The sequence below is a fragment of the Dendronephthya gigantea genome, unplaced genomic scaffold, assembly GCF_004324835.1.
Source record: "Dendronephthya gigantea isolate DGI-Jeju-01 unplaced genomic scaffold, DenGig_1.0 000455F, whole genome shotgun sequence".
NCBI lineage: Eukaryota > Metazoa > Cnidaria > Anthozoa > Malacalcyonacea > Nephtheidae > Dendronephthya > Dendronephthya gigantea.
In genome coordinates this window covers 30,332-48,469 of record NW_021163465.1, presented here as the reverse complement: position 1 = coordinate 48,469, position 18,138 = coordinate 30,332, and the positions used below count along the sequence as shown (strand labels likewise).

General features: G+C 34.9%; 1 protein-coding gene across 1 annotated transcript; it reads right to left on the bottom strand.

Annotated features, from left to right (window-relative positions):
• Nucleotides 1-1,946: 1,946 nt before the first annotated feature.
• Nucleotides 1,947-14,320, bottom strand: LOC114543411. The gene is made up of 8 exons (XM_028562399.1): nucleotides 14,099-14,320; nucleotides 13,478-13,553; nucleotides 10,152-10,508; nucleotides 6,581-6,979; nucleotides 6,148-6,192; nucleotides 5,630-5,674; nucleotides 3,957-4,090; nucleotides 1,947-1,985 (listed from the first exon to the last, which is right to left on the bottom strand). Exons 2-8 carry the CDS (start codon nucleotides 13,545-13,547, stop codon nucleotides 1,947-1,949), a joined length of 1,089 nt encoding a protein of 362 aa, XP_028418200.1. The 5' UTR covers nucleotides 13,548-13,553; nucleotides 14,099-14,320.
• Nucleotides 14,321-18,138: the final 3,818 nt, after the last annotated feature.

Below are 18,138 nucleotides of genomic sequence, written 5' to 3'. Positions count from 1 at the left end.
GATAAAAACGTAGGATGCTAATTAAATCCGCTATATCTTTGGGTAAGCCCACCCATTTTTTAAAAATGAATTTAACCTTTTGATGCCTGTCAACAATTCAGGCTATTTTCATAAAGACAAGCTAGCTATATATTTGACATCACTAGGTGACTCACCGGCATTATAACGAGATAATACCATAACAAAGCATTGCAACAGCAACAAGTTTTGAAAAATATTTCTGATCGGACCCATTCTATTCTGGAAGTGATATTTCATCCAACCAGACAACTTGAATGAATGAATTCTGCTTGAATAGTTAAAAATAGTATTAGTTATCTTTCCACGTAGAAGCGTTGTTTGCGCGAATATAGCAAGCGGCAATTGGCATAACTCCATATTTTTACCATATTCATTTAGTTAAAGCTTGTATCTTTCAGACGAACATATACCAATAGCTATTTTCAATCTTAGCAGAGCAAAACGGGCCCTTTTTCCTTTGAGACCCAATAAGTTATAAAGGGAATATGCTCATAACATTGACTCCATGCATGATTTAAAAATTGCTCAATATCCCATGTTTTTTATTTCTTTGAACATAAACTCAATCTCTTATTCATTTAGAAATATAAGGAACTGAAATGGTAATAAATATTCCGATACGATGAGATATTTTGAGAGATATAGCTAGCAATTTAATATGTAAAGAAAGCGTTTTTTACATCACCGACTTCTAGAACTACCTTCTAGAAGACTAGAATGTATGCAGGCATCTATTAATAGCTTTGAATGCGCCAACATTAAAGAAATTAATGCACGATAGGTACTTGACGTTTCGTTGGACAGCATTCATTTGCTGCTCTTTGTTCATAAATTCGAGGAATTTTTGGAAAATGAAAGAACAGTCCAACTTTCCCTGTATAATTAATTATGATTTCTGTTCAGCTCAGTATTTGCATCCTAGTTATATACGTGATTCGAGATGAGGTTTGGAGTAGCTGTGGATATGTTTGTTACAATAATTAAGTGCAAGAATCAAGTGGCGAAGCGAAGTTAGCGAACTACATACCGATTAACGGCAACACTAGGGGATAATACGTAAGGGGCTGTTTAAAAAAGAAAAACAATTTAGCGACCGTAATATAATCTTGCACGTCGATAAAATGTGTCTTAGAAACGAGAATATCCGCTTTAGCTTGAAAACTTTTTTTGCCTGTAAATATATATAGTCAGTTCCAGGCAGACGATTGATTCATGCATGCATGTAGGAGCGATCAATTACATAATTATTCTAAAACAAGAATTTTGTCATACGCCATTCCGGATGTAGTGTGTAGTGATAAATTGACGCCTCGCAGAATGTCTCATTTCAACAACAAACGTAAAACACATGCATATATCATATTGCTGGACGTTTTACGACTCAAATTCGAAATAAGTAGGGCTAAGTTAAATTTCAACATTGAATTAATATTTCGCGAATCATTTAACGTTATTATCGTTTTTATTTTAAAACAGCAAAGCATTATCATCTACTGTTTTCTGCTGTTTGTGTTGCCCTAAAAGAATTGAAATCGATGCTACAAACGGTACATCGTAACGGTGCTACAAAAATGCGTACTTACCAATGTGGTGACTGTTGTGTTGAGATATTGACAGGCAAAGTCCTATCAACCTAGATTAACAGGCTTTGAAATAGGTTCATAAAATTAACATTCATGATAAGCCTGATAATTATACATAATAAATAATAAATTATGCTCGATTGCTCTTTTAAAATTTATTGTAAAGTGTAATTATTTGCATTTGCGTTCGTATGCGATTTAATTTCTTAGATACGACAAGGTAGGAGCCTGGCTGGGAAGTTAGTGCTAACCAGTCTGGCGACCAGATTATACTGAATATTTCAACAAGCTTTAAGTTGTCATTTTAAAAAACTACTGCAGGGGAGCGTGTTTATTAAAATTTCAATCAGCACTGCTTGATGTCTGAACACATTCGCACGGCTGTATAAAGAGGAAAACAGACTTGTTAATGCATGTCCTTTTTCACTTTAAACAAAACAACTCATTGTGGTGTGCCAAAAAGTTATTGCCAATACTTTTATGCCCTCTTTTCAGTTTTTATGATTAATGTGCTTATTTCAAACTCTTAAGTGGAAAAAATAGTGTTGTTTCTAAGAAAACTACCATTCACATGAGATTAAATCTGGAGTTCGCAGTGCCCCTGTTTTGGTCGATTGCAGTTTTTATTACACTGAATAGCTTTTCGAATTCCTGGTTACTATACGTCTGCCTATTTGTGTAACATTTTATGTTGTGGTTTAGATCAGTTTTTATTCAAAATCGAAGAGTCTACTCTTTTTCCCTAACAACTGCATTAACGATTTTGTAAAAACGATTCCGATTATTTTTGACGCAGTATATAGTGGAACATGAAGCCTATCAATAATTGATGCCTGATATTGCTACTGACGTCAATAGCAAACAACATTACGATTTGAGCTTCAAGTTATTGCGTGCGGGCATAAGAATTTTGGGAGGAGACGGATGAATAATTTTGGGAAAATTGAGATATTTATTAATAACTTCGGCATACACAATTGCCCGAATTCAGGCAAATATTGCCCGAATTACAACACATTCCGCCAAGTAGGCGGACGCTGAATTTCTCCTAACCTGATAAATCGTACGTAATCCTTTGTCTTAGGATTTTTGCAATGTTTTAAATAGGTTCTTTGCAAAGTTTAATTAACTAATAACGGCCATGTTTACAAAGGTCAATTTTTGTTCTCTGCAGTTCGGGCAACCGCCAAAAGCAAACTTGGAGACTTGGCCCAACCCCGCTAAAAATGAAGAACTTTTACAAATGTGTTTGCAGGATTGTAGCAGTATTATAAATTACCAGTCACAGGTTACTAACAGTTTAATTTCCCATTGCCTAACATAATAACGAATATAGTTTTTTTTGTTGTAAACCATTTTGATGTATAGACTTGAAATACATGTAGATATTGCTATAAATTTTATCCTGCTTAATTCCGAAAATAACATGAAATACCGTGTTTGTCGGTATGCTCCTATTCGTGTCCACCATGTTAACGTGATATCTAACAAGAGTCGCGGCAATAACTCTTTGAAAAATTATACTGCTAACGTCAGTATCATTTTAAAACATTATTTTGAGCTTCATTTTCTCAAAATTAGGCGAAAAACGTAAAATGGAATGAAATGTAATTGAAAACTATTAACCAGTTTTGTATAAAAAAGAACTTCTAAGCCTTGCCGCTGAAATCCATGGTCTATTAATAAACTTACCGAATTTATCAGTCATCGCTTGTTTATGTCATTACTTTTCAGAACGCGTGTCTTATACTAGCAGTTCAATATCATTTTATTTTTCCTACAAATCATTCACGCATATATTTGTATCCTTTGACTTTACTTCTGAAATCTTATTCATAGTGTTGGAAAAACAAAAACAAACTGCTTGTTCGTTTCACAATTTGTTAATATTTTCCAAATCCTTGCCTGTTCAGTTATAGATATACACTATGACGTCATTTGTGATAAGAGCAAAAAGGTAGCCCCGAGCCACCGTGGCAAGCAGGTTACCTGTTAAATGTTGCTTGGTTGAAAAAAAGCAGCACACACAAATATATTTCAAAAACCTACATATTTTATACTACAATTACAAAAACACCCTTCGTTTTTTCCTTCGTAGTGGGGTCATGCCTTGCATGTATTTAAAATACGTACTAACACATCTATTTTTTTGAAAACTTATTTCCTTCCTAATCGGGCATTGGTTTAACAAAAATAATAACCTTTATAAAGGTATATTATTTCTAGTCGCGTGAACTAGACGGAAAAATAATGAAGGATGAACCTGTGGTCTATTATATAAATTATAGGGAGGGAAACTTGGTCAAGATAACAAAAAAACAACAGCCCATGTAAATCCTGAATCTTTCCCACCACCGTGTTAGCAATGGACAATGTGCTCTCCTGCATTTGTAGCAGATCAGGAGTCCGAAAAAAACGATGATTGCGCCTGCAACGATCAAGCCAATGTAAAGTGGCGAAACTTTCACTTTTTCTTCCTTTAATAGCTAGAAACAATATAAATTTGATCATTTTCATGAAGCTAAGCAAACAAAAGAGCATGTTAAACTATTAAACTATGACGTCATAGTGTGTATTTATAACTGAACAGGCAAGGATTTGGAATAGATTAACAAATTGTGAAACGAACAAGCAGTTTGTTTTTGTTTTTCCAACACTATTTTAAATATTAAGCGCTATGTACAGTATTTGTAAACTTATATTATATCCGTATAATTCTGTTCTCAATTGTGTTTGATTTTGGGTAATTGTGTCTCCGCTAAGTTGTTTCGATCCCTAAGTGAAAAGGCCTCGACGGGGTCGCATACGCAATAGGGTTGGGTGTGTTCACTATTCATACATGATCCCGGTTACCCGAGATTCAACGAAGCGTGAGAGGACTTTGAGGGATTAAAATAAGTCTTTATGACACCAAATAAGCACATGCTATTGCTGTGGTGGTTATAATTATGACTGCTTGGAACATGTTACCTCATTTCAATGTCTTAAAAAAGTCAAAATCATCTCACGCTTCATTGAATCTCGTGTAATTTTGCAGGCTCATGTATACAGTCCCTTCAGGTCGAGTATGATAATTATAAGCTGTTGTTTGTTTTAATTATTGAGGACGTGATGAACGGCACCTTATTGATCGATTTTCTTTAGGAACTGCATGCACGCATTCGTTCCTTTACATAAAAGAACTTCCAAAGTAACAAAAAGTTCCGAATGCATTAAGGAACGTTAATACAATGAGAACATAAAGTTCGCTTTTGTGTATGAACATCAAAAATTCGTTCCTTACTTTTAACTCAATTTTAGGAACAATTTGTTCCGTTATATAATAAGGAACCATGAAGAAGAACGTATAGTTCGCTTTTAAGTAGAGGAATTCAACAGCAATTTACGGATGATGATCAGAAAAATGCATCATGTACTTTACGGTCGCAGCCTAAAGGCTAAATTACGTAATTTTTACAGTTAAAGCAATTGTATCATTAAAATTATAGCTATAACTATTGCTAAGAAACATTAAAATTATTAATGTAAGATAATGAAATAATTTCATTTTAAAATTGAATTTGAACAGAGAGGTTAACTTTTGTTGACCTTATTATATACTCATAGCATTTATAAAAGAGCTTGATACCCTATTTGTGTGGCTCATTGGAATATCGAAGGTTCTTTCATGTCTTAGATTATAAATAGATTTGTTCCTCTCTGGCAACAAATTATGAATTTTATTGTTTGGATCCAACACAACAAATTGAAATAGCTTGTTACACAAATGGTCATGATGAACTTTGAAAGATGGAATACCAAGTGAGTTTAATGTGCCAGAATAATTTTCTTCAGTTATAATAATGGCCATATAGCTGAAGAAAATTATTCTGGCTCATTAGACTCACTTGGTATTCCATCTATGAAAGTTCACGCATATTTTCGCGAAAAACCGAAAGATTCTAATCATTAAAATTAATATTCCAGTGAGCATAAACAAGAACTCCTCTCTGCACTATACATGCAACAGAGACAAACTCAATTACCTGGGGTATTCGTAATTATCGTTGCTAACGTGTGCGCAGATGGTTCTGAAAAACAAGTAAATTAGATACGATTATAATTTTTTTATTTTCGCGCATGCACATAACTGACAAAACGGTCAAATGTCGACCGAAGATGACATAGAACTTCGACAACTTTAGATTCGGCTCTGTTCTCTCACAATACCTGGGTGCAATTTCTAAACTCCGAGCGGAATTAATACCCACGTCGGCGCTTCCGGCGCCCTCTTGAAGATTAATTAGACATAAGACGAATATATAAACATGGGGCTCCTTCTAATTTTAAAAGCTTCCAACAGGGCCTCTTGGAGTTACATGTCTAGATTATTATAATTTTGAATATTCAATAATTGTTATCGTCGCTGGTTGATGCACTTTAGGGCCATTTATACGAGCGAAAATAAGCCGCACCCTAAATAAATTGCGAAGAGTATGTTTATGCAGGATATTGTTAAAATTATAAGAAATTGATCCGAAAAATTAAGTCTCATTTCAATTACCTGGGTTATTCGTAATTGTGGTTGCTGGTTTTTGCGCAGCGGGTTCTGAAAAACAAGTAAATTAAGCGCCGAATGTGATCCCGATGGAAAATACTGTGAACCAATCTAATTAGCGATCTGCATTGGTACGAATCAGTTTCAACCGACCAAAGCGGTATATAGCTTGTAAAAAATGGATATGATATTGTAGTTATGCCTAAATTGAAGCCATGCAGGCTAATTAAGTTTCGTTCGTACCTCGCCTAGTTTGCTTGCAGGACTGCCAATTTTTATTACTTTCTTTCAAGACTTCATTGCCATTGGTTGGCCTAATAATTATATTATGCTGTACTAAATATTATAATTCATGCGTAATGCGTATCATACTTCAGCGAATCACTACGTTTTTGGCATCAACGGAAGGGCAGACTTTTCCTGATAAAAATGTTCTTACCTCGAGGATTGACAAATATTTTTACTTCGTTATGGAGATCACGGTATCCAATCCTTCGAATCCTTATACTATATTCACCATCATCCGCCTCGCTCACGTTGTTAATAACAAAAATTGCCCTTGCCTGAAAACGTGCCTTTTTCTTTACGCTGAACAGTTCATGCTTTGAGTTGTCTCTGGCATAATTTACTTTCTCTAATACGTCAATTGACAATACCATATGATTTGTAGTTCGAGACTTAAAACGGGTCACTTTGTAAATGGATATGTTTGTAATGGTGCTGTTCACTGCAACACACCATGCCCACTGGACAACTGCCTGATTACCTGGCATAACATGCGTATATTTTGAATTTGTTTCTGTGATTCTTTCACTTTTTGTTGTTCCATCGCAACCTCCTAATTCAATAAACAAAGTAGTTAAATTAAAAAAGTAATTAAATTAAAAAATTAAACGTGTGGATGATGTTATCACGCTATTGTCTTTAATTTAAAAATGTCTTAAATGAGATAGATTTAAAGTTTCCCCCTCACAAGCAAAGATGTAAAAATTTAAATTTAATGTTGCCACGTAATTATCGAAAGGGTTCTATTATTATCAAAATTTGCCAAGCACCAATAAACGATGTATAATTTTTGTGATTTTGTAAATTGTTGCTCACTTAGGACCTCGCTCATTTATGCCATTTTTACAAATAAGAAGGCTTTTATAAGGTAGAATTCATATTTCTTTACCACTAATCCAAAAAGTCTTTTTACAAAATTTATTTATCTTCGAAGATATTGGCGATCAAAACATCGGCTATCGAGATCATTGAACTGTAAACAAACTGGACCAGTGCTTTTTATTTTTTCTGAGTTTTGAGCTGAAAAACTTCCAATAACGTAAAATATTTTGAGAAAAACTCGCCTAGTTGCTACAGCCATACACAACGCACCGTTCCCGCATTTTTTTCTTGAAAAGCGCAAACTATATCGCCAGTGAAACTCTTCATGTTTACATTATAAAAGACGGCGTGTTTGCAAATCATTCCTGAGTCCCAGTCCCCCCAACCGACGTATTTTCGAAACTATTTAATTATATCAAAAGGGTTTTAGAACTTAAAAACTAATTTTTCAAGCTCTATTCAAATCAAACACAAAATTTCGATTCGAATTTTTTTTATACACCTTGTATAGAAACAAATGGTAGCTACATGTATAAACATTAATATGTAATTATGAACTCCCCCTCAAAAAAATAAAGCATCTAGCGACGGCCCTGTGTTCGACATAATTTTATTATATTAATTACAATACGAAAAACCCTTATTTCAAGATGTATACAAATCGTATACGTTGTTTTACCAATACCAGCGCAAATAAGTATTATAACTTTAAAAATGATAGAAAAACGTCGAATACCTCATCGGTAATTTTTTCAATACAATACGCATGAAATTATACCTCTTGAAGAAACGTCAGCAATGTCTTATATTTTGTGTGACAAAAAAAATTTTGAAAATTTTTTGGAAAAAAATTAAACATTTCTAAACTTTATCAATTATAATACATTTCTTGACATTTTTATGTGCAAAAAGTATTAATTTCTGTTTCCAAAACTTCATACTTGTACATAACTTAAAAAAATTCATGGCCAAAAATCATGCAAGATTTAGTAGATAAGTACTAAGTAGGGAAATACAGCTCATGTGAATGATACATTGTAGTTTGCTCTAATTTAATGTTTCAGAACAAAGCATGGAAGCGCTAGCCAACTCAGTTTTTTCCAAAAAGCATCTTATACCTAGTCCACCCTTTATTAATGTCTAATTTATTCAATAGTGGGTAGAGGGTACAGAAATTATAATCATTGAACCATGTTAAATCTTGGAAAAGAAAATATTAAGCCCTCAACAGCCAATCCACTGGTTGTTCTACATATCTTATCGTATTTTAGTATCAGCCCATGTCTAAAATCCTAGCAAAGGGAAGAAGATTAAACCAGTATAAAGTGACTATAGTACGTATTGTTCCGCTGAAAACACCCTTTCGCTATAAGAAAAAAAGAAAGATACCACATACCCCAAAATAATTCACATTATAATTCATGTTATTCTATTGAAACGTTTGTATTTAAAACTAATTAAAGATAAAATGAAAATATTTTTTTGCCAAACATGTTTGCTTTTTATAACATCGGTTGTAATAAATTTACCGGCTTTGAGCTAATGATATAGGTGTTATATAATAAAGTGTAGATGGAATAAACGTAAATCTTTTAAAGATGATGTAAAGTCCGTTCTGCGCATATATTCTGCGCATAACAATGTTTATTTACGTTTGTTGTATGATATTTACACAACGTATGTGTCGTTTTAATTTTTTTATTTTCTTCTCGTTCTCGCTCGACCGGCTGTGATGAATATGCTAATTTTATATTATATTTTGTAGAAAATATTATATTTTGAAAAAGATATAAAGTGAAGCTTGTAAATAAACCGGTATGCAAAACTTTATATCTTTGTAATTGTAGGACAAGCGAGAAGGCCGTAGCGTCTGTAGCGACGAAAAATAGCCTCGCCATTTCGGGTACTCATTCAACAAATAAATTCTTGAAGCATTCCTTTCAGTATAATAATTTTATTGCTTTTTTCTAGCAGCCTTATCTTCGTCACTCACGATTCGAGCCTCTTCGCCTTGCAACATGAAATAAAGTAATTGTGCCCCCGAACTGTCCGTTTTTAATACAAACGTTGCTCCCAAACTAATGGAATGTGTTGCTGTGCAGAATATATGCGCAGAACGGACTTTTCATTACCTTTAAAACCATTAGTCGCTTACAATTTAGCGCGAGTATTTAGTAGATTTAGAGTTGAGATGAGCGGTTGATGTGAAATGCTCAGGACGCTAGTAAGTCTTATGATATTATTTTATTCTTTTCATAGAAATTCGTCGATACCGTTGTACAAAGTATGTATTCTCTTGAGTGTGTTTTGCGAGACTATGTTGTTATTGAATTTTACAAGCCACTTTATGCTCTAGCTATACTTAAGGCGAGGCGGAAAAACAACTAAGATTAGCCTAAAATAATCTAAAGAGTATTACGCTCTATTTATATCTTTTACAAATCGTGTTCGTCAGTTTCAGGCATTTCCTTGCGCGCCTACTGCGAACCACACAATGTGCGCAAAACATTAGCGTAACCAGGCAGGCACTACAGCAACATGGCATTTTGAGCAAAAAACCACCTCTTCGCCAAATTTGTAAAACAGGGAAACCCGAGAAAGGAAGACACAATTTAACTTCTTATACTAGAAAATCCCACAAAAATCTAAACGTATTTTTCATCAAAAACCAGGAGGGAGACGGATATTTTTGCCTTTGGGTAGCGGTATGTCAGTGGTAGCAACCATAGCCATTTAGAAGTTAAAACGACGTAGTGTCAGTGAAGCCTAAAATCCGCCAGGGTTGTTGGCTTCACTTGATGATAGAGAGCACTTCCTCCAGGAATTATTGCATATCTCAATGCTGTGCATGCAGACCCTCCCATCCGGCGTCACTACATTTAAGCAATCATGTCGTAACTTACCCAACCAAAAGGTTATCCAATGTCTAAACTCATCATGTAAATACCCAAATCCACAAATTTCATCCATTGTATACTTCTGCCTATTCGCAAACATGTTCATCTCAATAAAATGTAGGCAAATGTGAGTTGTATTTCGCCTGTTTGTTACATTCCTGAATCCAAACTTAGTAGTATTAATTCTCTTAACCAGTTTATCAGGATTAATTCCAATGCTGTAGAGTAAAGTGCCTACATCGTGCTTTGAGTATGTTTGATGAAAATTCAATTTCATCGCAGGATGACTACAATTTCTATATTCCACTGTTCTCAAACACACTGTAATATCCGACCCGAGGGCATATGAAATGGAATGCGAGTCTACATTTAAAAAAAAAGAAAACAATCATAAATATAGAGTATTCTATAAAACTGTCATCGACTTGACAAGGCACCAAAAAAGTGGTTTAAAATAGTAGAAGGCGAGTCGGGGCTGTTAAAGCCGGCGCACACTAGAGCTATATGCTTAGCTAAAAGTCATTCGTGGCCATTGGCGTAAGCCAGTTGCTCTCGTGTGCGGGCGACTTTTCCGGCGACTTTGGTCTTTCGTGCCACTTACGGCAAATATCTAGCATGTTTGATAATTTCTTCCTCGCGTGCCGAAATCTTTTCGTGTGCGGCAAACTGAAAGCTATCTGCTTATTTGTCTTAACAGCGCATTCGTAATATACGAAAGTAAACATCCAAGATGGCATACAGATTGCAAAAACAAAATTATGGATAAAAGAAAAGACGAAGAGGTGTTGTTATTTTTGTTGCTGTTGTGTCGGACATATAGACTAAACACCGTTATCCAAGTGCTATTAATTACATTACCTGTTTGAGAGAGCTTACAAGCTATTTCTGCAATAGCGCATTCCCGTTTCTCTCTGTTTCTAAAATCTGTAGTAATCTAAAATCTTTTTAAAATTCACAACGTATAAACACCTGTATTCTGGCAAAAGATCAACCAGTTTGTCTTCCAATACGGCCGCTATCTTGGATGTTTACTTTCGCATATTACGCATGCGCTGTTAAGACAATCCATAAGCAGATAGCTTTCAGTTTGCCGCACACAGAACGATTTGGGCACGCGAGGCAAAAATTATCAAACATGCTTGATATTTGCCGTAAGTGGCACGAATGACCAAAGTAGCCGGAAAATTAAAGTCGCCCGCACACGAGAGCAACTGGCTTACGCCAATGGCCACGAATGACTTTTTGCTAAGCACATAGCTCTAGTGTGCGCCGGCCTTTAGTTATGTGCGCATTAATAGCTTTTTGTATACATTGTAAGACGGTATAATAAATTATAACGTTACAATTATCCCCGAGCCGGTGCGCAGCACCGTGCGAGGGTACTAATTCCGCCCGGAGATTAGGAATTATACCCGGAACCCGGGAGAACATAGCGGAATCCAAAGTCACCCAAATGTCATGGACGTTCAATGGTCATGGTACTTGTGCGCATGCGCAAAATTTGAACGAGTGACGACTGGTAATTAGCAACTTGCTGATTGGCTAAGACGAAACGTCGTGTTTCGTTTCAGTGAAAAACGTCAGCAATTTAACTGTCATTTTGCAAACTATTTTTTTAAAAAAATGTTTCGAAAACACTATATGAAATGTGGAATCAAATAACATATAAAACACTGGGAAAAGTTTAAAATATTATCAGAACTGGAAGAATTAGCGCCGGGTGAAAAGGAACAACTGGTTTATAATCCTTGAAATGGTAGGAGTATTTTGTTTTTTTCGAGGTTTTTTTCGTGTTTGCTGTACGAATACATTTTATGAGCTTGGTACAGTGTGTCGTTTTGCTCGGTTTTGCGAAGACGAGACCGACTATTTAAGGCTTTACATCATCGTTTTAACTTCCAAAAGAGTCCTTAAAAGTGTAATTCGGAGTTTTAATATAACAAATATCACTTTAAAAGTTTATATATAGTCGACTGCAATCACTGCATGAATTTAATAATCGAAAACAACATTCGACGTTCACTGCTTGGTTATTTATATTTTTGGGGCTGTTTTGATGTTTTGAGGGTTTAGCTATATAATGGAGTATTAACTCTCACTTAAACTGTGAAAGTCTATAACTTGATTTTACTTCACCTTTACGGCTGTATTTGTTTCCGAAAAATTTGAAACATCAGCTACCGGCTTTACATTTAGGACATTTCATAATATTGAAGGTTAGGTCTGGCTAGCTCAGGAAATATTTTGTTTCGTTTGAAATGGCGAGGGGTTGCTGCATGCATGTACTTCTAGTTAATTGTCTTATATCAAAGGACGCATGCTCACGAAGGGGTGAAGCCATGGAAGGAATTTTTTGCCGGGATTATACCAGCTTTTTACGCTCTTTTCAAACAAGAGAGGATATTTCATGAAAAGAATGCGCACTCCACGGAATTTGCGATGATTTTAAACCGATGTATTTGAACAAAATTCAAACAAATAACAAATGTCGTTTTATTTTTGGTTTCGTCGGGCAAGATGTTTGATTTTCTGTTCCGTTAAGTGTATTCGTATAGAATACATGCTATTTTTTTGGGTTACTGTTATCTAGGCATGTGTGTAAACTTATTGGAAGACGAGCTTTAAATATTCATTCATAATTTCCGCGCCGGGGAACTGGATCATGCCTACAAAAAAGGCTCCAATTTCCACCATCACGGCTTCAAACTTCTGGCGGAGCTAGCGTTCAAGTCTTATTTGAGATCACTGTTTGTAACAAGCTGTTGCTTTTAGCGAAAATATTACAAGGACTTTTTCATAATAGGAGCAACAATATGAATATTATATTCCAAGATTTTGGTGATAATTTAATATGCTCTTTCGAATTCAAGAATAAAAATTTTGTTGCTATCGCTCTTCAATGACTTTTACTGCTTGCTTTCGTTAGTAACTGCAAAGAATATCGGGTTTCCACTCTTAATTAAGCAAACCGCGTTTAGGCATATTTCTTAAAACTAATCACTGCGAGAAAAGAACAACGCAATAATCGAAAATCTTTTACAAAAAATCCTTGTATAGCGAACTAAAACAGTTTAACTAAAACGATTTTGAAAAATTAATATCGTCATGTCATGTGATACAACTTGGGCACTGAACCACTAAGCCTTTGGGGCATTAAAAGTTGCAACGGCGAAAAGACTACATAAATTAATAAGTATTGTTCCTAAATAAATGCAATATTTTTTATATAAATAAATGCATGAATATCACAACCCAACGAAATTTATCAACTTCGTTCGCGCAAACTGGCGGAACGGGCAGCACGCAATTGTCGTCCTATTTGCATAATTTACCTTGATTTGGAATTCCAAGAATTTGAATAATCATTGTCAGTAGGCTTACAAGTTTGATAACTAGCATCATTCTTCCCTATTAAATGGATATATGCAGTTCAAAAATAAGAGCATGGTGAAAGAGAAATAATTCATAATAATCGTAAAGTCTAAAGAGATCTAATCTCTATCAAAGAGAAATAATTCATAATCGTAAGCTTATAATTGAGTGCTTTAAGAAGGCATTTGTTTACTTTGTTTATTTCGCATTTGCTTCCAGTTTACTTGAGCTTGCTAGCTAGGTCAATTTGCACAGACATAACAAACTGCAAAAGCTATAACACCAAATTTCAGAAAGTGATTTTTGAAATTTCGATGGAGCAAACGTCGATGCGAAATTTTATTTAGAGTCAACTGTAATTGCTCAATAAACTCTACTGTTTTGATGCTTTGAACTTGAAGCTTTAATATCAAACATGTAGCTAGTTAGGCTGCAAGAGCCTAATTAGTACTGCCTGCTTATAATGACATCTTATCTTGCAGCACAAGGGCGAGCAATGTTTACACTTTTATGACTATTTTTGTACCGAATGTATATAGGAGGTTGTGAGTGATTTCACAACATCTGTTGGATCTATATACCTGTTAAAAAACCTTTGTAATACTTGCTTCTAATATTTTTCGCATGGACCAACAATACCGAAATCACGTCAAGGCAAGGATTCCAGAAAAGCTTTCCGTGCATGCCGTGCTTAAAGAAAAGCTTCAGTTCTATGCCATATAATAGACCCCATATAGATACAGCAGATATAAAAGTATATAAATTGATCACCAAAAATCATCCACTACAGTCAGTTTCATCCAAATGGGAATGATAGCACTGTAGTGAATGATTTTTGGTAAGCAATACTTTAATTTATGATGATTCCTCCAAATATATATAAATTATATACACATGAAGTGCTCGCATTTTTTTACCGCTTGACGAATGCAAAAATGTAAACATTGAAACGATATCTCTATTATAAATCATAATTATTATTTAAAATTCTTGCAAATTTCTTATTATACAGATGATCAAACTAATATCACGATTCTCATTGTAAAACCAATTTTTTTTATTCACTTCAAAACTAAAGTTGAAATGAAATATCGAAATATGAAATATATAATTTGTTATTGACATGCAACAACATGTCTATACTTGTCTGGTTATTTAATGTTATTCATGTTATTTATACATACCCAGCGAGATTGTCGTTTTTACCACTGATTTCGTTTCATATAATAGCCATAATCACATTTTTAGATCGTGAAAGAAATCAACCGATCCAGTTTGTTTAGTATAATGTGAGGATATTGTTTAGCAGAAATCGAGAAAATGGTGACAGTGCATTTTGCTTTTACAATAGCAGCTAGCATTTGCATATATCCACTCAACCCATACATTCCACGACTAATAAATTTTAGCCTAAATCATAGGGTATTCTTAAAAGCTGGTTTCATCGTTTTCTTGTGATCGTTCGTTGCAATATCTATATCTATCTCTGAATTATTTTACCAGTTGTTTCTTCTCCGATCATCAATGCGTCGACCTAAATGTTTATCACTCCGTGACGACCACAAACGATGTCTTAATTTGCATGTACATTCATGTAGCTATAAAGACAGTAGAAACATGATGACAATTGAATAACACAAATATTCTAGTAGATAGTTTCTGTGCATAAGAAAATCTTTAGCAAGCCCAATTTATAGCATTATACAGTCGAGTATGTATGTACCATATGCATTCATGGCGCAGACCCAGTGTGTGAAAAGGATTTTTTTCGCTGGGTGAAATACTTACTATGAAATACTTACGCTTTATAGTGATTCATTTTTTATTCTTTATCAATCAGCTGCTGCGCGCAAGGTTGTTTATCAACTGACCAGATGGAGAATTGCCTGACAATCATACATTTGAAACTTAATCAATATTAGACCTGCTACTTCCATGATCTTGGAAGGCACACGCATTCCATGAATCGTAAGTTTTAAAACAAAATATCGTTATTAAATTTATATGAAAACAATCATTATATACTATAATCCATATAAATTATATACATTTAAATGTGCACCTATGTAATTGACCTGCCTAGCCTATCTTGCAAACACGGCAATGAAATATGACAGTAGAAGAAAATATATGCACAGCATTCCTTTTTCCTTGGCCATAACGTTTACGATTAAGTCTACGATTTAAACGAACTTTTCACAAAATAATATACTTCATTTTGTTGCTTTGTTCTGAATTTGTGTAATTTTAGCTAGTATTTTGTTCCTGCGTACTTATTTTTTTTGGAAGAGACCTGGCTATATACTGTATGTATGGAACGGGGTCCGGAGTGTTGAACTGTTCGTTCTGCTGGCCGTAATGCCAGTTGATGTACTGGCCGTACTGCCAGTACGAAATACTTACATTGTAATTTCGAATCAAATATTAAAGTAGTACTGAACTCTTCTTAGGAATTCAGCAAATTAAAAAAACAATTCAAACAAAAAATACAAATCAAATCACAACAAGACACAAAAAATAACTATACGCATCTACGCATGAGAATCTATGGAATTATTGGCAATTAGGTTGTTAGTACCATGCAGACCATGACAAACACTGCACTGGATTTGGTCAGACTAATGTATAATAGTCTTGACCAGAAGACTTGGAAGTACTTTTTAAACACCTTTTCCTGGATCGAAGACAAATTGCTTGATGTCCACGCCTCTTCCATTTGCAATACACGATAGGAACGACCACTAGCATTATTAAAAAACAAAACGCAACAACACTCGAAAAAACATAAGCATTCAAATGTCCATTTCCTGTTTTAGGCCTTCGTTGACTAGGCTGAAAATCCGTTGAATTATTCCTGGACATCCACTTTGTTATTTGCTTCCTTGATGGAGCCATAAGGACTTTCGTGATACCTGTAAATTTCAAACAAGATTGATCACAATTCTTCGTCAATGGATATAGACATAAATAACAGAGGAATGAGAGGATTATAAAAGAAAAGAATTTCATATCACGATAGTCTGGGAGTCGAGAAATTGAGCTGAGTGCATCAATTTTCGATCTTGTCTGACTGCGGGTGGCAAATCCAGTATAACTAAATAACTCGTGTTAAGTTAACCCCATTTACATATCGAGGGTATAAATATTTGTTCGTCATTCCTAAACAAGTGATTCCATTCGCTTCCTCTACCATCACAACTGTGAAAAATTTTTTTTTGAAAGTTTAAAGTTTTCCGGGCGTTTGACGACATTTGTCAAACAAGGTGTCGAGGCTGAGAAGTTGTATTTATGGACATCAGAGGTATGCCATAAAATTAAACTATGTCTTTTGAATCTAAAAAAACAAAAAATAACACATCCAAAATGTTTTTGTCTCTTCATAGAAAAGAACCAAGATCATAGAATATTTATCGATTTTTGCCATTTTTCGATTGGTGGTCGTATCGAATGGGGCCAAAATGCAGCATCTTGGATGTGAATTCAACTTTTTTGTTATTTTTAGGTTAAATAGTGATAAAACGTCCTAAAAATATAACTAAAAAGATAATTTCGACAGAATTTCTGAGGGGTGCGCCCTATCAGCACACCCCCGGTCATATCAACTTAAAAAAAACCCCGGTACATTAAAATAGGATTTAAGTAAATTGTTATTATTTCGAGGTATGCATTACGGGATGATCCGATTAGAATGTTGTAGGAGCCTGGTTCCCCAGTAAACTAGTTGAACATGAGCCAAGCTTTTAGAGCAAGAATAAGTACATTATAGTACTATACTAATGCACTATAGTGCATTATAGTACTTTAAATCCACTGACGTTCGTTTAAGCTAGACTGCGCCTGATTTGTAGTGCCATGAAGAGAATTTTCTTGGTCTGGCCGAATCTCTTGTTTTGGCATAAGCCTGGACCAAATAGTCCCAAAATATTATATCAATATTACTTCATTTCCAAAATTATCAAATTTAGAGCCCCTTTATTTGTTTCAGAGGTGAAATTTTCACATTAAAAACATAGCATAATTACAATTAGATCTATGCTAATAAATTGAAGTATACCCACCACCACTGGTGACAACTAGGGTGATTTCATTATGGAGATCGGAGTATCCCAGTCTTCGAACATGTAAACTGTATTCACCACCATCTGCTTTGCTCACGTTGTTGATAACAAAAACTGTTTCTCTTGAAAATCTATCCAGCACTGAGTTCGTGGCGTGAATTGTCTTTGACATACTGATAAACTTTCTTTGATTGGCCCATTGAGAGTAAAGCATGGTTCGTGATTTGTGAGTCAACGTGAATCACCCTGTAAACGATGATGCCTGTGATCGAGCTGTTCTCCGCGACGCACCAAGTCCAGTTGAGGATTGCTTGATTTCCGGGCATAACCTGGATATATTTGGGCTGTGCTCCCGTGAACTTCTCACTTACTACAGTTCCATCACAATTTTCTAATTCAACATGAGGCAAGAATAGAAAATGAGCTTAATTTTTTATCCCTTATAGCCAGAGGGAGCGCCGTGCGAGGGTACTAATTCCGGGTATATTAGGAATTACACCTGGGTATTGTGATAGAAAAAAGCGGATTCCAAAGTCGATCAAAATTCCATGACATGGAGATTT

Bases quoted from the DNA above. Each gene is read 5' to 3' on its own strand.
- LOC114543411 (XM_028562399.1), bottom strand. From the start codon at position 13,547: ATGATGCTAGTTATCAAACTTGTAAGCCTACTGACAATGATTATTCAA. The intron at 10,509-13,477 runs GTAAATTATGCA...TTTTAAATGTAG, and splicing joins TCTTGGAATTCCAAATCAAG to ACTCGCATTCCATTTCATAT. The intron at 6,193-6,580 runs GTAAGAACATTT...CTTGTTTTTCAG, and splicing joins AATATTTGTCAATCCTCGAG to AACCCGCTGCGCAAAAACCA.